This window comes from Neoarius graeffei, chromosome 7, assembly GCF_027579695.1.
Source record: "Neoarius graeffei isolate fNeoGra1 chromosome 7, fNeoGra1.pri, whole genome shotgun sequence".
NCBI classification, from domain to species: domain Eukaryota; kingdom Metazoa; phylum Chordata; class Actinopteri; order Siluriformes; family Ariidae; genus Neoarius; species Neoarius graeffei.
Genome location: NC_083575.1, coordinates 20,934,585 through 20,957,484, shown reverse-complemented (window position 1 = coordinate 20,957,484; position 22,900 = coordinate 20,934,585). Strand labels below are relative to the sequence as shown.

The 22,900-nt window shown below is 41.7% G+C and overlaps 1 protein-coding gene across 1 annotated transcript in view; it reads left to right on the top strand.

Moving 5' to 3' along the window:
• The window catches only part of wdr11 (WD repeat domain 11), a 411,155-nt gene that overhangs the window by 145,605 nt on the left and 242,650 nt on the right, over positions 1-22,900 (top strand). Inside the window, exon 10 of the mRNA XM_060925398.1 lies at positions 8,285-8,464. Coding sequence (XP_060781381.1) covers positions 8,285-8,464 — 180 coding nt within the window. The remainder of the gene's footprint in view (positions 1-8,284; positions 8,465-22,900) is intronic.

Below are 22,900 nucleotides of genomic sequence, written 5' to 3'. Positions count from 1 at the left end.
TGAAGGGGTTTCTCTTCACCATGGAAATTATTCTGCAATCATCCACTACTGTTGTCTTCTGTGGGCGTCCAGGTCTTTTTGCATTGATGAGTTCACCAGTTCTTCTCTCTCTCTCTCTCTCTCTCTCTCTCTCTCTCTCTCTCTCTCTCTCTCAGGATGTACCAAACTGTAGATTTTGCCACTCCTAATATTGTAGCAATTTCTCAGATGGGTTTTTTTCTGTTTTCGCAGCTTAAGGATGGCTTGTTTCACCTGCATGGAGAGCTCCTTTGACCGCATGTTTTCTTCACAGCAAAATCTTCCAAATGCAAGCACCACACCTCAAATCAACTCCAGGCCTTTTATCTGCTTAATTGAGAATGACATAACGAAGGAATTGCCCACACCCGCCCATGAAATAGCCTTTGAGTCAATTGTCCAATTACTTTTAGTCCCTTTAAAAACAGGGTGGCACATGTTAAGGAGCTGAAACTCCTAAACCCTTCATCCAATTTTAATGTGGATACCCTCAAATGAAAGCTGAAAGTCTGGACTTTATGTCCATTATATAATTAGAACTTTGTTTCAGTAAACAGGTAAGAAAACAAAATTTGTGTCAGTGTCCAAATATATATATGGACCTAACTGTATGTCTACCTGAAAAAAAGAAATAATCCTTACAGGTGGGATTGACTGCACGCCAAATATCTATAAGCCCCAAGCTGCTGGCCCATGATTTCAGAGCACTTGTGGCCTGTGCCTGCTCCCCTGTGGCCCTTGCATTTGACCGGTCAGTATTTGGGTCCCATACAGCGTTAAAATCTGCACCAACAATAAAAGAACAGTCCGTTAACTCCAGCATTTGTCTGGTGAGAATATTGTAGAAATTGCCATCAAAATTATTTGGCGCATAAGCTGATACCAGAGCAATTTTCCTGGTACTAAATGCTATTGTGGAGATCACAATCCTGCCTGAATCATCTGACCCAAGAAGATAGCGCTTTAATTGGGAGATTCCGTTTGACAACAATGGCTACTCCTTTTGTTTTTGTGCTCGCTGAGGAGGATGCAGTTGTATGATAAAATCTGTTAGCCAGACGGCTGTTATCAGCCTGTAGGAGATGCGTCTCCTGTAATAATGCAGTGTCAACATTCCTATTTTTCAGTAAGCTCAGAGTGCTGGCTCGTTTATGAGGAGCATTCAGTCCGCCACAGTTCCACACTAAAAATGAAAGTTCACCCATTATCAAAAAAGTAGCCTACTAAATTAAACATGGGGAGGCATATTGCCATTGCCCTTCACTTTGTTAAGTCCTGACAGCAGTGCATCCAAAGTTAAGTCCCTCCACACACAAAACATGTACAACCCCGATTCCAAAAAAGTTGGGACAAAGTACAAATTGTAAATAAAAACGGAATGCAATGATGTGGAAGTTTCAAAATTCCATATTTTATTCAGAATGGAACATAGATGACATATCAAATGTTTAAACAGAAAATGTATCATTTAAAGAGAAAAATTAGATGATTTTAAATTTCATGACAACAGCACATCTCAAAGTTGGGACAAGGCCATGTTTACCACTGTGAGACATCCCCTTTTCTCTTTACAACAGTCTGTAAACGTCTGGGGACTGAGGAGACAAGTTGCTCAAGTTTAGGGATAGGAATGTTAACCCATTCTTGTCTAATGTAGGATTCTAGTTGCTCAACTGTCTTAGGTCTTTTTTGTCGTATCTTCCGTTTTATGATGCGCCAAATGTTTTCTATGGGTGAAAGATCTGGACTGCAGGCTGGCCAGTTCAGTACCCGGACCCTTCTTCTATGCAGCCATGATGCTGTAATTGATGCAGTATGTGGTTTGGCATTGTCATGTTGGAAAATGCAAAGTCTTCCCTGAAAGAGACGTCGTCTGGATGGGAGCATATGTTGCTGTAGAACCTGGATATACCTTTCAGCATTGATGGGGTCTTTCCAGATGTGTAAGCTGCCCATGCCACACGCACTAATGCAACCCCATACCATCAGAGATGCAGGCTTCTGAACTGAGCACTGATAAAAACTTGGGTCGTCCTTCTCCTCTTTAGTCCGAATGACACGGCGTCCCTGATTTCCATAAAGAGCTTCAAATTTTGATTTGTCTGACCACAGAACAGTTTTCCACAGTCCATTTTAAATGAGCCTTGGCCCAGAGAAGACGTCTGCGCTTCTGGATCATGTTTAGATACGGCTTCTTCTTTGAACTATAGAGTTTTAGCTGGAAACGGCGGATGGCACGGTGAATTGTGTTCACAGATAATGTTCTCTGGAAATATTCCTGAGCCCATTTTGTGATTTCCAATCCAGAAGCATGCCTGTATGTGATGCAGCGGCGTCTAAGGGCCCGAAGATCACGGGCACCCAGTATGGTTTTCCGGCCTTGACCCTTACGCACAGAGATTCTTCCAGATTCTCTGAATCTTTTGATGATGATATGCACTGTAGATGATGATATGTTCAAACTCTTTGCAGTTTTACACTGTCGAACTCCTTTCTGATATTGCTCCACTATTTGTCGGCGCAGAATTAGGGGGATTGGTGATCCTCTTCCCATCTTTACTTCTGAGAGCCGCTGCCACTCCAAGATGCTCTTTTTATACCCAGTCATGTTAATGACCTATTGCCAATTGACCTAATGAGTTGCAATTTGGTCCTCCAGCTGTTCCTTTTTTGTACCTTTAACTTTTCCAGCCTCTTATTGCCCCTGTCCCAACTTTTTTGAGATGTGTTGCTGTCATAAAATTTCAAATGAGCCAATATTTGGCATGAAATTTCAAAATGTCTCACTTTCGACATTTGATATGTTGTCTATGTTCTATTGTGAATACAACATCAGTTTTTGAGATTTGTAAAATTATTGCATTCCGTTTTTATTTACAATTTGTACTTTGTCCCAACTTTTTTGGAATCGGGGTTGTAGGACACAAAAAAAACACAAACGGATGAGACAGTGATACAAAAGGAGAAACAAGAGAGAGGGGGAAAAACATAGAGCCAAAAGGCTAACAATCAAAGTCGGTCTGTGATCAAGATTGGATATGGGGCAGCAAAAAGGAACACCAGCCCAGAATTATGTGGCTACAATAATAGTTGGCTTCACACTACATTAGCTTTAGATCAACGTATTCTTATAAAGGCGTCAAAAACAAAAAGCACAAAAACCGTAGGCACATTAGAGAGGAGACTCTAGCATAGACGTAGTGGGCCTAGTTAACGGAGAACAATTCAAACGAATTCGATAATAAAGTTAAGGCATTCGGAATCTGTCACTACAAGCATAGCACATAACAATGCAAGGACTATGACACATTGAGAGATGAAAACAAAACGAGGTACCAAGAGTCCATGCACATCAGGTAGTTGGTTTAATCCTCTTCTTCCATTGCGTTTCCCGTTGTAGTGTCCGGCATGTCAGACATTGCTAATACAGGTGGATGGGAAGCAGCGCACGGTTCACGTAGTCTTCAGCATCCTTAGCAGAGGTACATGCTCTATACTGAGCGCCCTCCTTAATCTTCAAAGTTGCCGGGTAGAGCAGGAAAAAATCCAGACCTTTTGTGTCGCGCTGAATCCATAGCTTGATGGAAAGCTTGACGTCGTTTGACCGTGTAATCCGGGGAGAAGCGGACTTTGCGACCCTCGATAGAGAGAGAGGAGTTTTCCGCGCAGCCTGCAAAATCGCCTTGTGTAGCGAAGTACATTAAAAATCAACGTACGATTAGTGGTGGCATTCTTCTTTGAGCCATCACTAAATTCAGTGGGCTCTCGTAATCTCGACCTGGACATCTGGAAGTTTCGGGAACCATAGGGGCAGGGAGCGCAAGAGATATTGAATAGCATTAGAGCCTTCTAGCCCCTCTTTCAACCCAATGATTCGGATATTGCAGCTTCGATTTCTGTCCTCCATGTCTGCTAGTGTCACCTCCAGTTCTTGAAAAGTGCGGCTATGGCTATCGAGTGTACTTGAGTTGCTTTCCACTGTCGTTTTAAGATTGTCCACATCAGACCTGATAGAGCCAAGGCTTGCCGTTAACGATGCTAGTTGCGTATGGATAGCCGTTAGCTTTCCGTCGTTGTCGATCCCAACCTGTTGAATCTGGGAAAGACGCCGCTCGAGTTTCTCCAGTAATGCCTCTGCAATGGCATTGGTATCGTGACGCTGGGTTTTGTTCTTGTTTGCCATTTGGCCTTAACTGTCTTTATCAAGTGCAAAGTGGCACAATATCGAAATAAGAACCATATAAAACTACTATTTGGCAAAGTTGGGCTAGGAGCTAGATTTTAAGCCGCCATCTCTGTCCAGTTGATCACGTGACTCCCATAAATGGGAATTTTAAAAAATGTATGTTTTTGAGAGTTAAAATCGACCGCAAAGTTGGCATTCGAGCTGCCCCGCTGAGCCAGCCAGCCCTGAGTGTGTGACGTCACAGTGGGAACCGGTTTTAAGGCCGAGGCCTTCGACAGCTATAGACCAAAGTCATATAAATAAAAATTTATGGTGAAAGTAAGAAATACCGTTACTGACTTGCTCAACTAAGACTGATTTGACTTGATTGATTGTGGGTTGAAGGTGGCACGGTGGTGTAGTGGATAGCGCTGTCGCCTCACAGCAAGAAGGTCCGGGTTTGAGCCCCGTGGCCGGCGAGGGCCTTTCTGTGTGGAGTTTGCATGTTCTCCCCGTGTCCACGTGGGTTTCCTCCGGGTGCTCCGGTTTCCAGAGATAATGTTCTCTGGAAATATTCCTGAGCCCATTTTGTGATTTCCAATACAGAAGCATGCCTGTATGTGATGCAGTGCCGTCTAAGGACCCGAAGATCACGGGCACCCAGTATGGTTTTCCGGCCTTGACCCTTACGCACAGAGATTCTTCCAGATTCTCTGAATCTTTTGATGATGATATGCACTGTAGATGATATGTTCAAACTCTTTGCAATTTTACACTGTTGAGCTCCTTTCTGATATTGCTCCACTATTTGTCGGTGCAGAATTAGGGGGATTGGTGATCCTCTTCCCATCTTTACTTCTGAGAGCCGCTGCCACTCCAAGATGCTCTTTTTATACCCAGTCATGTTAATGACCTATTGCCAATTGACCTAATGAGTTGCAATTTGGTCCTCCAGCTGTTCCTTTTTTATACCTTTAACTTTTCCAGCCTCTTATTGCCCCTGTCCCAACTTTTTTGAGATGTGGTGTTGTCATGAAATTTCAAATGAGCCAATATTTGGCATGAAATTTCAAAATGTCTCACTTTCAACATTTGATATGTTGTCTATGTTCTATTGTGAATACAATATCAGTTTCAGATTTGCAAATTATTGCATTCCGTTTTTATTTACAATTTGTACTTTGTCCCAACTTTTTTGGAATCAGGGTTGTATATCAGCCACTGGGGTGTGTGCATGGGTTGTTTTGAAGTCCAAGCTGTACAGTATGACCTGGAATAATGTGCTGCTGCTTGGAAAAAACTTCCGTGACTATTCCTAAGTTGCATGTATTTATTTCCCTGAGTGGCAGGACCAACTGATATTACTATAGTCGGGATTATAGTTATGGTGTGACTGCTCCAGACTGGAACTAAATTCAGGTATAGTCATAGTTGTAGTTAGTTATCGGTATTGTGGGACCAGACCTTTTATATGTATGTGCTGTGATTGCACTCTAATCAGGAACAGGTGTGTGCTAATTAGTCCTAATGGTGCTGTGTGCTCCGCACGTGGACGTGACGGATGTAACCAGATAAGTATTTGATATTAGATGGTAACTATGTAGTAATGATGTAAAGTGAAAGTGCTGGTTCACTGCTGTCCACCAGGCACTCAGCAGAGTCCCACCATAACAAATGTCATGGTGTTGTTTCTGGCGCATGGCATGCGGTGTCAAAGAAAGGAATAAATATGCATTCGTAACTGTGATGTGTATCTCATTTTTGGTATCACTGTCAAGACAATGCAGCAATTTATTGATGTGAAATACACGACATGACGGTGCATATTTGCTATGATACTATATTATTTTTCTATTCAAACGAGACGGCCTTTTGATTTCACAAAATCTGTGAAATTTGGTTCCCTCTGAAATTTGGTCATTGTGATTATTTCTGTAATATCTCTCAAAAATATCAGGCCATTCTGTGGTTGGGAAGTTATTTTATTTGAAGGGATTAAAGCAAATAATGTGCATGAAATCGCTCGCTTCGCGCAGTCAAGCAGACAGAGGAAGTCCGTGTGCGCATGCGCAGGCTTACCTTCTTCTTTTGGGTTTTACAGCAGCTGGCATCCCCAGTGTTACATCACTGCCGTCTACAGGTTTACCTTGACCGTGCACTGACCAGTTCCATCATTCTGTCGCTAAACAAACAGCTGATCACACCGAGGTGCTCGCTGACCGCCGATGTTTATTAGTTTGGTCCTGCGTTTCCTTTCCTTCGCAACATAATGTCTTTTCTTCTCGCTTTCCGTTACTGTCGGTCTTTCTCCTTTCGTTCGCACACTCCTGTCCTCTGTTTTCCTCTCCTGTTTCAAATTTGTATCCCACAATGCCTTGCGCGAACGGGGAAAGCCCTCTATGTGATGCATGACGGAGTATCTTGCAGGCTTTCGTCTAAACGGGGGAACAGGGGCGCTGCGCCCTCTTACTCTCGGCGTGCGCCCCCTTACCGACTCCGTGAAAATATCCCAGCAACACTACGTGACAATGTGTCTGATCATCAAATACGTTATAATTGCTCCAAAAATATTCCAATCATAGTAGATACGCCGCCAGACGGTGCAAAAACAATCCGAATTGGCGTTTTCCAGACTGAGGCGCCATGTTGTTTAGTTGTTTACTTGTCGCGGCTGCTCTCGCGAGATTTGACATGGGTTACATACAAGGTCAGCTGACTTGTAGAGCGAGATTTCTCGAGACTGAATGACCTTTCACCCACCGGCGCGGGAGCTTTTGAAAGTAGTAGTTTGCGAGTTGTTTTTGTTGACACTTGGGCATTTAAAGATGTCATCCCGTGGCACGAAGCGGAAGAAAGCCAAAGACTGTCCGGGGCAGAAGATTATTACTTCTTTCTTTTTCAATGTTGACAGACAATTTGTTACAATTTCCCTCTCAGATAGCCTCAGAATGTCCCATTGGAGCATTTTTCAAAGGCTTTGCACGGCGGGGGGGGACAACCGGCACCATCCCCCTGCTTCGCTCCCTCGCCGTGGTGAGCGCCCTCATACTAAATTTTTCTAGAAAAAACCCTGTCTTGTATTGGGTCATGGTGAAGCAGGAAAAAATAGCAGAGAATTTAGGACCATGTGGCTCTAAACTCATTAATTGTTCTATTAAAAAAAAAAACCGAATAAAATTGGAAGTCTGTGATTCAAATTCACTAGCTTTCGGTCCATGAAACAAACAAAAAAACGGGTCTCGGGAAAATTCTTTTTATGACCTACACGTAAAAAAAAAGACTGAAAGTCAGTCTAACTTTCAGGTTGATTTTGTGCCCTTGCAAATATTTTGCTCATACATTTCATCAGGAGCTCTGCTTTTCGGCAGTGCCAAAATATCTATATTACATTTGCGGTGCTCTGGACAACTTTACCAACTGCTCTGGATAAAATTATGATCGTGAAAATGGAGCTGTGTGTGTGTTACTAGTAAATGTTACCATTTGAGTGAATTATATGACAAGGCAACGGTTCTTAGAAACGATGAGGATAATCAAGTTCGATTTAAATTTCATGCAATGATTTCTCAAACAGGTGAAATCCTGTTCGATCAGATTAGACCCTCTGTCATGTGGTGCGGTGTTAAATCAGATATAATGTCAAACTTGATGTTGGGTTAGGTACAGCGTTCGATCAGACAGCAGGTCAGAGTGTCCGTCATGTAATGTAAGGTCAGATGTAGTATTAGAACAGGTATTGTGTTAAACCAGGCATGGTGTTGGATCAGATCAGAACCTCCATCATGTGGAGAGTTGTTAGATTAGATAGCGTGCATGTTCAAGCATGGCGTTAGATCAGATTAGAACTTCTGTCATGTTGAGCAGATACAGTGTTAGATCAGGTACTGCGTTTGTCTGATCAGATACAGTGTTGGATCAGAACACACTCTCCTGTGAGTTGAAGGCTGTGTAAGATCAGACACCAGGTTAGTTCAGATGAGGTTCAGATTGTAATATTTTGCCACTCATCCAAAAGACTTCTTTCTTTTCATTTCACTTTCATTTCTTACCCAAGGAGCTTTCAGTAACTAAGTGCCTGAACGTATCCCTTTCCCCCCTCAGGTCCGACTCTGATCTCAGGTGTTGATCCTCCTGTATCCATGGTGGGGCATCAGGAGGTGCAGCTGAAATTCCTACTGACAGGGCTGTGTTCTGGTTTGCCCCTGCCACCCTTCTCTCTGCGCATGTGTCCTCCTTTAACCACTAAAAATATCCAGCACTACCAGCCGCTGCTGGCCGTGGGTGAGTACAAACACACATCTGTCATGTCATCCTCCAGGCAGAGACAGTCATACAGAGCCTTTATACACAGCCCGGCATACAGTACACACAGTCCGACATGAACACACATGACCTTAGAGGCAAGTACACAGTACAGCTGGAGCAACATCTGCACAAACCAACTGTACAACTCTGAAATCACGAGTGTCGGTGTGTTTCCAAAAATAATGGAAATGGGTATAGTATTGGTGGCAATGCCAGCGGGTTCCTCCTGTGAACCTCCTTTTCTATTTTGATTATTTACATTTCTTTGTTAATTTTTGGAATTATTGCAGGTTTCTGGGCCTCTCATGGACAACACGGGTTCATTCTTTATTTACACAGTTCCTAAGAAATAATCAAAATTCGTCCTTCATTAAAAGTAGACGGCCTTTCGATTTCATAAACTCTGTGAAATTGAGTTCCCTCTGAAATTTGGGCATTGTGATGCCTGTTATTTTTGTTATATCTTAAAAAAAAAAAACAGGTCATTCTGTGGCTGGGAAGTTATTTAATCAAGAGATTCCTGAGCAAATAATGTGCATGAAATCGTTCGCTTCGCGCAGTCAAGCAGACAGAGGAAGTCCGTGTGTGCGCGTGCAGGTTTACCTTTGACCGTGCACTGACAGTTCCATCATTCTGTCACTAAATGAACAGGTGATCACACCGAGGTGCTCGCTGACCACCGATATTTATTTATTTATTTATTTATTAGCTTGTGCCTGCGTTTCCTTTCCTTCGTATATAACTTAACGTCTTTTCTTCTCACTTTCCGTTACTGTAGTCGGTCTTTCACGTTTCATTCGCACACTCGCGTCCACTATTGTTCTCTCCCGTTTCAAATTTGTATCCCGCAATGCCTTGCGCAAACGGGGAAAGCCCACCACGTGATGCATGGCGTAGTATCTTGAATGAGGTCACGGTGAAGCAAGAAAAAAATAGTGGAGAGTTTAGGGCCACGTGGCTCTAAATTCATTAATTGTTCTTTAAAAAAAAAATAGTAGTAATAGCGGAGCTCCCGAGCGGAGCACCATACCTAAGAAAAAATGGTAAACCCATCAAGTCGATTTTTTTTTTGTGGTTTGTCCGTGTACATGTACCACCAGTCATACACGCCGCCTAGTGGCCAGTGTTGGTAATTACCAGTCATACACATCGCCTAGTGGCCAGTGTTAGTAATTACCAGTCATACACACCGCCTAGTGGCCAGTGTTAGTAATTACCGGTCATACACGCCGCCTAGTGGCCAGTGTTAGTAATTACCTGTCATACACGCCGCCTAGTGGCCAGTGTTAGTAATTACCAGTCATACACATCGCCTAGTGGCCAGTGTTAGTAATTACCTGTCATACACGCCGCCTAGTGGCCAGTGTTAGTAATTACCTGTCATACACGCCGCCTAGTGGCCAGTGTTAGTAATTACCAGTCATACACATCGCCTAGTGGCCAGTGTTAGTAATTACCAGTCATACACACCGCCTAGTGGCCGGCATTAGTAATTACCAGTCATACACGCCGCCTAGTGGCCGGCATTAGTAATTACCAGTCATACACGCCGCCTAGTGGCCGGCATTAGTAATTACCAGTTATACACACCGCCTAGTGGCCGGCGTTAGTAATTACCAGTCATACACGCCGCCTAGTGGCCGGCGTTAGTAATTACCAGTCATACACACCGCCTAGTGGCCGGCGTTAGTAATTACAGTCATACACGCCGCCTAGTGGCCGGCGTTAGTAATTACCAGTCATACACGCCGCCTAGCGGCCGGCGTTAGTAACTACCAGTCATACACACCGCCTAGTGGCCGGCGTTAGTAATTACCAGTCATACACGCCGCCTAGTGGCCGGCGTTAGTAATTACCAGTCATACACGCCGCCTAGTGGCCGGCGTTAGTAATTACCAGTCATACACGCCGCCTAGTGGCCGGCGTTAGTAATTACCAGTCATACACGCCGCCTAGTGGCCGGCGTTAGTAATTACCAGTCATACACGCCGCCTAGTGGCCGGCGTTAGTAATTACCAGTCATACACGCCGCCTAGTGGCCAGTGCTAGCCAGTAAAGAAATAAAACAAAAGAGACTGGCTGTGATGTAAGAAAATTCTACAACCCAGAAACAGATGGGAGCTCCGCTTTTAGGCAGTGCCTAAATCTATATATTAAAATTGGAAGTCTGTGATTTCAAATTCAGTAGCTTTTGGTCCATTAAAAAAAAATTTAAAAATGTGGGTGTCGGGGAAAATTCTTATGACCTAAATGTGAAAAATCTGAAAGGCAGTCTACCTTTAATGAAGGGGTTGAGCATATGGGTGAGAGATGACAAAAATATATCATGATTCTCAAAGGCATTTCTTTGATATACGATATGTATCATGATGGTTTGCTCACAACTTGACTACAATGCAGTGGTGTTGCATTAAGAAAAAAATGTGGTGATACTCAAATTTTTAAATTACATATAGATAGATATATAAAGGTACATATATTTAGATATGTATGTAGAATTAGATAGATGATAGATGCACTCAGAAAAAAGGGGTATTAAACTATACCTTTTGTTGTCACGGGGTGGTACCTTCGTGCATGTATACTTTTCTAGCTTTATCATACAACCCCGATTCCAAAAAAGTTGGGACAAAGTACAAATTGTAAATAAAAATGGAATGCAATGATGTGGAAGTTTCAAAATTCCATATTTTATTTAGAATAGAACATAGATGACACATAAAATGTTTAAACTGAGAAAATGTATCATTTAAGAGAAAAATTAGGTGATTTTAAATTTCATGACAACAACACATCTCAAAAAAGTTGGGACAAGGCCATGTTTACCACTGTGAGACATCCCCTTTTCTCTTTACAACAGTCTGTAAACGTCTGGGGACTGAGGAGACAAGTTGCTCAAGTTTAGGGATAGGAATGTTAACCCATTCTTGTCTAATGTAGGATTCTAGTTGCTCAACTGTCTTAGGCCTTTTTTGTCGTATCTTCCGTTTTATGATGCGCCAAATGTTTTCTATGGGTGAAAGATCTGGACTGCAGGCTGGCCAGTTCAGTACCCGGACCCTTCTTCTACGCAGCCATGATGCTGTAATTGATGCAGTATGTGGTTTGGCATTGTCATGTTGGAAAATGCAAGGTCTTCCCTGAAAGAGACGTCGTCTGGATGGGAGCATATGTTGCTCTAGAACCTGGATATACCTTTCAGCATTGATGGCGTCTTTCCAGATGTGTAAGCTGCCCATGCCACACGCACTAATGCAACCCCATACCATCAGAGATGCAGGCTTCTGAACTGAGCGCTGATAACAACTTGGGTTGTCCTTCTCCTCTTTAGTCCGAATGACACGGCGTCCCTGATTTCCATAAAGAACTTCAAATTTTGATTCGTCTGACCACAGAACAGTTTTCCACTTTGCCACAGTCCATTTTAAATGAGCCTTGGCCCAGAGAAGACGTCTGTGCTTCTGGATCATGTTTAGATACGGCTTCTTCTTTGAACTATAGAGTTTTAGCTGGCAACGGGGGATGGCACGGTGAATTGTGTTCACAGATAATGTTCTCTGGAAATATTCCTGAGCCCATTTTGTGATTTCCAATACAGAAACATGCCTGTATGTGATGCAGTGCCGTCTAAGGGCCCGAAGATCACGGGCACCCAGTATGGTTTTCCGGCCTTGACCCTTACGCACAGAGATTCTTCCAGATTCTCTGAATCTTTTGATGATGATATGCACTGTAGATGATGATGCATTCAAACTCTTTGCAATTTTACACTGTCGAACTCCTTTCTGATATTGCTCCACTATTTGTCGGTGCAGAATTAGGGGGATTGGTGATCCTCTTCCCATCTTTACTTCTGAGAGCCGCTGCCACTCCAAGATGCTCTTTTTATACCCAGTCATGTTAACCTATTGCCAATTGACCTAATGAGTTGCAATTTGGTCCTCCAGCTGTTCCTTTTTTGTAGCTTTAACTTTTCCAGCCTCTTATTGCCCCTGTCCCAACTTTTTTGAGATGTGTTGCTGTCATGAAATTTTAAATGAGCCAATATTTGGCATGAAATTTCAAAATTTCTCACTTTCGACATTTGATATGTTGTCTATGTTCTATTGTGAATACAATATCAGTTTTTGAGATTTGTAAATTATTGCATTCCGTTTTTATTTACAATTTGTACTTTGTCCCAACTTTTTTGGAATCGGGGTTGTACATCTTTTACTTAGAAAGGTGCCTGTAGTGTGGGTTTAACAATTTACCTTCAAAACTGTTTTAGGTCAATTTGGGGTCCTTAAATAAAATTTCAAGGTACACGGCATACACGTTACCAGGTGAAATACGCATATCGAAAGCACAACCCCAAATCAGAAAACGTTGGGACAGTTCTGGAAAATACAAATAAAAAAAAGAAAGCAGTGATTTTCTAAATTTACTTTGACTTGTATTTCACTGCAGACAGAATGATCCCAAGATATTTCATGTTTTTTCTGGTCAACTTCATTTCATTTGATAATGTAGAGCCATTCCTGCATTTCAGGCCTGCAACACATTCCAAAAAAAAAATTGGGATGGGGTAATTTCGGGCTAGTAATGAGGTAAAACAGTTAAATAATGATGTGATTTGAAACAGGTGACTGTTATCATGAGTTGGTATAAAATCAGTATCCAGGAAAGGCCTAGTCTTTGAGGAGCAAAGATGGGCCGAGGATCTCCAGTTTGTCAACAAGTGCATGAGAAAATTATTGAAGTGTTTAAAAACAGTGTTACTCAAAGAAAGATAGGAAGGGATTTAGATATTTCACCCTCTCCGGTGCAGAATATCGTTAAACGATTCAAGGAATCTGGATGAATTTCGGTGAGTAAAGGGCAAGGGCACAAGCCTAAGCTGAACACCTGTGATCTCTGATCCCCCAGACAGCACTGCATCAAGAACAGTCATTCATCTACAGCTGATATAACCACATGGGCTCAGGATTACTTTGGCAAACCTTTATCAAGCACTACAATATGGAGTTACATCCACAAACGCCATCCATCCATTATCCGTAGCCGCTTATCCTGTACAGGGTCGCGGGCAAGCTGGAGCCTATCCCAGCTGACTATGGGCGAGAGGCGGGGTATGCTCTGGACAAGTCACCAAGTCATCGTGGGGCTGACACATGGAGACAAACAACCATTCACACCTACGGTCAGTTTAGAGCCACCAATTAGCCTAACCTGCATGTCTTTGGACTGTGGGGGCAACCGGAGCACCCGGAGGAAACCCACGCGGACACAGGGAGAACATGCAAACTCCACACAGAAAGGCCCTCGCTGGCCACTGGGCTCGAACCCAGAACCTTGTTGCTGTGAGGTGACAGTGCTAACTACTACGCCACTGTTTCACCCCCCACAAATACTAGTTATAAAACTTTACTGTGCAAAAAGGAAGCCTGATGTTCTCTGTTTCCAGAAGAGCTGTCAACTTCAGTCGTCACTGCGTCAGACAAATCAGTATTCCAGGAATTTTTTTTCATAAAAAATAGACACCGTGTGCTCTGGACCAAAGGTAAAAGGACCATCCAGACTGTTACCAGCAACGAGTCCAAAAGTCAGGGTGTGTCATGGTATGGGGTTGGGTCAGTGCCCTTGGCAAAGGTAACTTGCACATCTGTAATGGCAGCATTAACGCAGAAAAATACACTGAGGTTTTGGAGCAACATGCGCTGCCTTCAAGACGACATCCTTTCCAGCGATATTTTAACAAGACTATGCAAAACCATGTTCCCAAGGCATGGCTGTGGAAGAAGAGAGTGAGGTTGCTGGACTGGCCTGCCGGCAGTCCTGACCTGTGGGCAGTCTTTGAAATGAAAAACACAACGACTACAACCCCTTACTGTGTTGCACCTTAAGACCTGTTTGCATGAAGAATGGGACAAAATAACACCTGAAACGCTTCATCACTTGGCGTCTCCAGTCCCTAAACATCTTTGAAGTGTCGTGAGAAGGAATGACAACATTACGAAGTGGTAAATGCTTTACCACCCAAACCCTTTTTTGAAATGTGTTGTAAGAATCAATGTTGAAATAAGTGTTTGTTTATTTTTTTGGGGAAAAAACCCCCAACAATAATAAAATCCATGAGGTAAAACAACAAATAATGTGCTGTTTTGAGTGTAATACAGGTCAAAGATTATTTACAAATCATTGTTTTCAGTTTTAACTTCAATTTCAACAAACTGTCCAACTTTTTCCGATTTGGGGTTGTACCCATGAGGGTACCACCTCCGCGAGAAGGAAAGGTACAGTTTAGTACACTTTACCCCCCCCGAGAGTAAAGATGTATAGGTCTAGGTAGATGATGTAGATTGGGGTGCACCTTCAGGAGAAGTAAACCAGGCAAACGTTTGGGGACCCCAAAAAAAGTTTGAGAAAAGGGACCCCAATCCCAATGGCCACTCACGTTGGCACTTTTTGCAATGATGACTATAAACACCCTTAAACGTCCTATAAAGGCACTATACAGTGCACTGCCACTGCCCCCAAAAACCCCTGGAGTGGGACCTTTTCTAGCTGACCGTGAGTATGACAGCGGGATACGATGAGTTTGGACAGTCAGGTAGCTACCTGTAACTCAGTGAAGCGCAATGAAAAACGTTTAGCCTGTATACTCTCAGATACTGTGAATCACTGAACTCTGATCACCACTGATGTGGATAGATGGCGAGGCAGGCTGATGGAGGATACTGAAAAGGGGACCAAAAATGTTAAGATTATACAATTTTAAGATGATATACACACAGACTGCCAGCAATTCAGTATTGTGTTAAAATTAGTGCTGTCAAAAATGTCGCGTTATTAACGCGTTAACTTGACTCAATTTTAACGGCGATAATTTTTTTATCGCGAGATTAACGCTCTGTGACATGATGCCACGCCCCGCACAGCCAGAGTCCTCTGCCCTCCCCCGATGAGCCACGGTGCTCGGCTTCAGTTTTTCGTTTTCCCATCGGCGGCTCCAGCCCCACTTTGCAGTGGCTGTGACAAGACGCGTTATGCTTTGCAATAAAAAAAAAAACATTGGTACAACCAGTGTTCGAACTATGCCGATATTTTCGGGGGGGTCCCTTTTTTCCCTTGGGGGGGGGTGCTTGCGCTTGTCTCAGAGCGCGGCTCTCCATCTCGCGCTCACTTCGGATATGCAAATGCTTCCCGTTACACACGATTGCTGTGTCAATAAACATCATTTTGCCAATATTTTAGAGACCCCCCAACATTTCCCAAATCATGTTTTCAAGGGATCTCATGTCTGTTTCAGGGGATCTCGGATCCCCCGAGTACCCCCGTAGTTCGAACAGTGAGCAAGCCCATTCACTTTTTTATGCTGATAAGAGAATTACAATGGTTTTTCATGTGACAAAAATGTGCGATTAAATTGCGATTAATCATGAGTTAACTATGACAGTCGCGACATTAATCGCGATTAAATATTTTAATCACTTGACAGCACTAGTTAAAATAAAAGCTTCAACGATTTAATTTTATGTTTATAAAAAGTAACTTTAAAAATATTTGTTCTACTTTAAATTCACAAATAAAGTACTAAAATGAATAAACAGGAACAGAGAAGGAAAATCTGTCAATTGTAAGATTTGTTTTTTTTTTTAAGAATGCACAATTCTAACACATCACTTCAAGTCCTTTCGTACTTGCATAAAAAAATGCCTCACAAAAACTAAAACATTTTATCAAAATCTCAGAAAAGCATATTGTGACGCAACTGATCACAATAAAGAAGTTCTTTAACAATCATTTGCCAAAATGAATATCGGTGAATAATAGCCGAGACAAGGTCGAGGTCATTATTCACCAGTATTAGTATGCTAGCTGTTAGCATGTTACCTGTTAGCATATTATCGTGTTAGCTGTTAGCCTTAAGATGTTAAAATGCTAACTGTTAGTATGTTGACCAGCATGTTAACCTTAGCTTGTGAACATGTTAGCTGTTAGCATATTAGCCTCAGCGTGTTAGCATGCTAACAGTTAACATTTTAGTAGTTAGCATTTGCATGTTAGCATGTTAACAGTTAGCATGTTGGCCATTAGCCTATTTGCTTCAATGTGTTAGCATGCTAACAGTTAACATGGTATCTATTAGCATATTAGTATGTTAGCTGTTAGGATGCTAGTTGTTAGCATATTAGCCTTTGAGTGTTAGCATGCTAACAATTTTTAGCTGTTGGCATGCTTGCTGTTGGCCTGCTTGCTGTTGGCCTGTTAGCTGTTAGCATATTAGCATGCTAGCTGGTAGCATGTTAACATTATGTCTCTTCTGCTACAGCTCAGCAAGCACCCTTTGCATTTTCTCTACGGAAATGCAGTCTAGTTTCAAACTTCAAAAGCATCATAAAAATGTAATGCGTGCAGACTTGTCACTTATCTATGCCAACTAACATAAAATACTTTGTTTTGAAACAGATAAAATAAATCACAGCTCCACCTTATCTTTGAATAGTTTTCGACCAAACTTTGGAACGTCTTTAGTGCTTCTCGAAGCAGCATTTTCTTTCATAATTTGTAATTCTTCCTTACGTACAGTGACCGTGATTTGGCCACCATTTTGCCGAGTCGCTCGAGATGATTATCGAGAAATAATTCGAATTTCTCCACCAAACAGCATGCACGAATTTCTATAATCGCCTCTGTATTTATACTTAATTGTCATATTCCCCAACCCTACTTTAGACCACAGACAAAATACTCACCCAAAAATGTCTGGTGCCATTTTTTTTGGTAGTAAAAGCACAGAAAAATTGTCCTGCTTAGTAACGGACTCTATTGTAGTATCTCCATTTCTACTGAAGTCATGAAAACCTTGTCCTTTGTGCTTATACAGTGGCACGTCACATGCCATTAAAGTGTTAAAAATGCAAACAGGAAGCATAAACGAGACCTGTAATGCGTTCCTGATGAATGTTTAGGGCTGGAGTGCGTATATTTAGATGCGTGTAACCATAATACAAGACCAGAACAGGTTCAAGCTGTTGAATGGATGAATTCTGAACTGTATTTCTTAGTGTTTTGTGGTTTGATTTGAATAAACAAAACTCTTCATCCATTCATTTCAGTTCAGGGTCTTGCTCTGGATTGAGGGAAGCAAAATGAATCTGAGAAACAAATGTGTTGTCACGGAGGAGGTAAAAAAAAAAGCACGAGCACAGTGTTTCACACTTACACAGTGTGTTATTCGTTTAATTTAACTGTTCTGCCCTCTCTCTCGTGCTCTCTCTCCACACACACACACACACACACCTGTGATTAAAATCTCACTCAAAAAGATTGAGTATGTGCTGGGATATTAAAAAAAACTTTACAGAAACTTATAAAACCTTTTGGATGTTAACTTTATATAAAATTTCGAACCAGGAAACCATCTATTGTTAAAAATACCACGCTCATAAGGTACCTGATTCAATTATTATTTGGTTTTGGGTTGAAAAATTACATGCAAATGGTGTATTTCACAGCAACACCACCTCTGAATTCGATGAATTCTGTATTTTATAGCCTTACAACTGGGCTAGTAATTCTTTAAATATGTTGGGCCCTGTTCACGCTACAGCTCACGATGGGTTTGCGAATACCTGGCGATTGGAAAATTGTTAGCGTCACCACCAATCGTGCGATGCATGGCAAGTGTTCTCCAAGCTTCATGAGTTGTTTTTGGTGTGTCTCCATCTCGTGAGTGGCCAAAAACGTCGTGCAGAATTTCAGTGCATGCACTGAAATTCAGTGGTGATGTTTTTGTCAGCAAACTAAGCAGTGAATACTCTGACGGGTTTGGGAATACTTCCCAAAGCTCGAGGAACCTTTGTCAAGTCTCTCGAGATGCATTTGTCTCGAATCCATGTCCCTGATGCTCACAGGAGCCTCATCTACACTCAGTGGCTCAGTATAGCCTTATCTTTGCCGAGACTTAAGCATACATGTCAACCTATACGGAATGTCCGTATTTTATACGGATTTGATTCAATAAACGTAGTATACGGGCGTATAAATAAAGTTATACGGATTCTTTAAAAAAAACTTCAATATTTATTTAGAGCTATAATCAATTCCCACGATGATAAAAGAGCGCATAACATTTACAAACGTACTGTACACCACAGACAGCCAGTAAAAGAGTCTTATGAAATCGCACGTTATCTTGTGGTAGCGAGACTTCGTTCCACTTTTGATCATGCGCACACCGCATTGCGAGAGTCCCGCCAACCGTGAAGTCATAGACATATAGACGCCGCCTTCTGCGTAGAATCATACGTCATCCTCGCCGCCATATTGGATTTGGCAAAGTAGAGATTCTCCAACCGTCTCTGGTATAGCGTCTAGACAGTAGCCGAGAATAAAGATGCCTCATTCATGTGCTGCGTTTAACTGTACCAACAGGTTTACCGTCCAAACGAGATCACATGGGATTACCTTTCACAGGTGAGACTGGAAAAATACTTTTCATTGTATTTGGTAATTATAACGTAATTTTACGAACAGATTTTCCTGACTTTATGGCTAATATGAAGTCTCGCGCATAATAGCCGCTCGGTGAAACCTGTCTCCAAACAACGAAGTATTTCCTTCGTAACTACGCTGATAACACTTTGTGTTTTTGTCAAACACTGGAGCTTTGTATTCATTCTGAAGGTTTATTGTTATTAATATTGAGTAAAAAGTAACTGGGATATATCATTGTTAATTATCATTCAAATTTTAGGTAAATTATTTTAATTTGCATCTTATACGGATTTTATAAGGTAAATACGGATTTTGGAGGTTGGTTATACAGGTTTGATTGACCAAAAGTTGACATGTATGCTTAAGTGCATTTACATTCGGGGATCCTTCAGAGCGCATTCCGCGCGTGCTTGGGCCCCAGTCGTGATGGGAGACACCTGATGCTGATTTCAGCGCAATCAGTACGTGCATATAAGCACGCTGTTTTCACAGAGAGTTTGCGAAGCATTCTGTTAATTAATTTACTTTTTTTAAAAATGAGGACCAAAAAAAAGAAAATGTGTACTTGATGTCACACACACGACACATGATTAGATTTCACCTTGACATTTTTCACTGGGAGAAATAAAAGGCTCGCTGATTATTTACTCATAAAAGTCTCCTACTGTATCTCCGAGTAAAGAGTGTTTTATTTCGAAAGCCAGAGAGACTGATTACAAGCAAAGGCATGAACGAGAAAATGGTCAGAAAGTTATTGACATGCATGGAACAAGATGATATCGACAGTAAAGGCCAGTCCGAAAGCATTTCTGGAGCGCTCCATCTTGCGTCCTTCCTGTGCTGTGTCTCCATTTCCTTTGCTCTTGCACATTGATGTACTGATGTAGACTGCAAACTATTTCAAATAATCATCTACTACAACAGCGGTCTGAATGTGCAACATCCAGCTGCAGAAGAAATGAATTACAGTAATGACACACTCCTCTTTTACCAATTGGGTAAAAATGCATTCTTTCGTTTCAGATTAAACAAATACAGATATGTATAGGATAAGTACAGTACTATTCTTTTGCATTCAAATGGGCACAAGCGAGCAGTTAGATATGAAGCATGTGGGACAAGAATATGGCGCCACATTAATGCCAAAACTAGAGGGCACAAAAACAAGGTGAAAACTAATATATTTGTAAGATTTTAAAGGATCCTCCAGCGGATTTGCTCTTAGTTATGTTAAGTAAAAGTATTCATAGATTTCAACAGTCAAACATTCATTTTCGGAGACCAAATAATGTTCTAGAAAAATGTATTTTTATTAAAATACCAGACGAGCCTCCTGCGGAAGTGACGTATGCGATGACGTGATTTGGTGGAAGCTTGGAGCAACTCGGCTCTTTTATATTCTCTGCTTACATCAATAATCTTATCTTGGAAGACAGTTATGTCTGGATTTCAACACTGACTGGTTCATCTGTTTGCACAGCAATATCCCTCTTTCCGGTCAATTCATGTTCCGAACTAGTCTGGCTAACGCAACTTCAAAGCTCTGCGAGCATTGGTCTGGCAAAGATATTAAGCCCAACCGTTTCCCAAAGCGCATGGTTGACCCGCCTCCCTGAAATGCCTCAGTTTGCTACTGGTCGAAGCCAGAAAAGGCTGTGATGAAGCTTAAACCAATCACATCACTCTTTCCTCTGACGTATGTGACGCGACAGAAACTGCTTGAGTAACAGGAAGAAGATAAATACCTCCAGGGCTGCTCTTTGCTCCATTTTCAATGAGAACTTCCCGTTGAATGCTTTCAATACAGCATCTACCGCTGTGTCAAAGGCTTGCCGCTGCTCCATGTTCGTAATGTTTCTAGTGAATGAAGCGCTTCCGGCATAGATTCTGTAAACAATCTATGGCTTCTGGTCGCAGTTCTACTACGTCACTGCCTTGAACACGCCTCTACCCAGGGCCGTTGGAGATGCTCAAAGTTGATTGGCTCCCGATTTTTCGGGAGCTTGGAAGAGCTGGAGATAGCTTGCCTTGCCAGACTAAGCTCGCAACAGGCCCCCGTGTTGCGTCACACTTAGGATGGGCGGGCCCAGGCTAGTTCCGAGCACATAACTGAAACTATCGTGAAATAAAACTTTGGAAATTTCAATTGAGTGAGTTTCATGCAAAACATTCTGAGTAATTCTCTTATCTGGAGTATAGTAGACCATACCTGAAGCTCAAGCGAATGCTCTGTCTCTTGATCCATCTGTGGTTGTTCTTTAACCCTCTGGGGTCGAGAGCTTCACCGGCGAAGTTCTACAGGTTTAGAATGAGTAGGTCATGTATTGAGATAAATATCTTCGAGTTTTTTATCATACGAACATGATAAGCATATTGACAAACTTTATATTTTACACTTTCCTATGTGCCTACTGCCAAATAATATTATAGTTTTTCTAAATTAGATGAAACATAAAACTTGTCCCCTTACTAAGTCACACCGGAGTCGGAGTGCTGAGTGCTCACTCCTGCATTCAAAAAAGACTGTTCCCATGGTAACGGCATGATAATCACTTTCACTCTTATGGTTTCGATTGGCTTCTCTTTTGCGGTGGGAATACCCACCATAAACAGGATCACATCTGTCAGACAAAGTTTGGGCTATTTGGAGGTAAAACTTGTTACGAGATGGCACACAGATTTTATGTGCTTCGGATGATTCAGGACAGCGATTCAGTTCAATCTTGAGAACTGGGACACTGATGAGCAGTTTATTTATTTATTTATTTAAACTTCGACTCGATCCAGCCGAAGATCAACTCGAGTAAGTGTAAATATTTCTTCCATTTCTGATGAGCAGGTTGGTTGATATGCGTGTGCTGTAGTGCATACACAGGAAAAACGACTGAGCAATTTTTCCAGAGTTAAAAGTATTTTCCTCAAAAATAGTCAATTTTGCTCTATTTTGAATTTAGAGTGTAAAATTTTGAGTTGCAGCGGGAGCAAAATTGGAGTAATCGAGTAACAGAGTTGGTTGTGGCTCTGAATTGAGTAAAACAGGACAAGAGTTAATTTCAAGACATGCTGAACAGAGTCAAATACCAAAATAGTCAAATACCAGATAAATGAAGCTGTTGTAAAAAGCAGTTTTAGAATGGTGTTGGAGTGTGTGGAAAAACATGACCTTACCCATTGTGACTTGACCTGATGGGATAAAGAGTTGGCAGTGGGAGGGGTTTTCACTCTTCTCATTTGAATGAATGGAAATTTTTACACTTCTCATTGAATAGACCTCAACTGTCAACCCTTTAATCCCAAAACAATAAGACATAATTTTTTTTGATGGCCAGTCCAAATCAATAGAGCAGATTTAAGTTTTTGCACTTGATCCATTCCTCAGACTGAACAGAATCACCTCAAGTGACCAAAACGGTTTGTCACAATGGGTAAGGTCATGTTTTTACACACACAACAGTTATAAAACTGCTTTTTGCAACATCTTCATTTATCTGTTTTTTTATATATAAAGTGCAATCATGGCATACATACTACATAGATTCCTCTTTGAAAATACTGCTTAGATTTGTTGAAATTGACGACAAAATCAGAGCATACCAAAATCATTAAAGTGCCAGAAAATACCCTCAGACCCCAGAGGGTTAACGTTGGTGTTTTCTTTGTTACCCGTATTTTCTTCCAGTATACGCTGAAGAGCCTACAACGCATCGAAATACCAATTACAATTCGCCAGGTAAGACACCAATAATATACTCCAAAGAACCATGGTAGAACAAAGTCAAAACTAACCTCCCGGTTTTGTCGTCTTTGTTGCCACTCAACACTGCATCAGCGAACTTTTTTAGCTGAACGATGGGCAAATATTGTTGGCACGACATCGTCTTTTCTTTCTTTTTATTCTGGAAGTCCCCATTAATCTTGTTTTTAATTCCA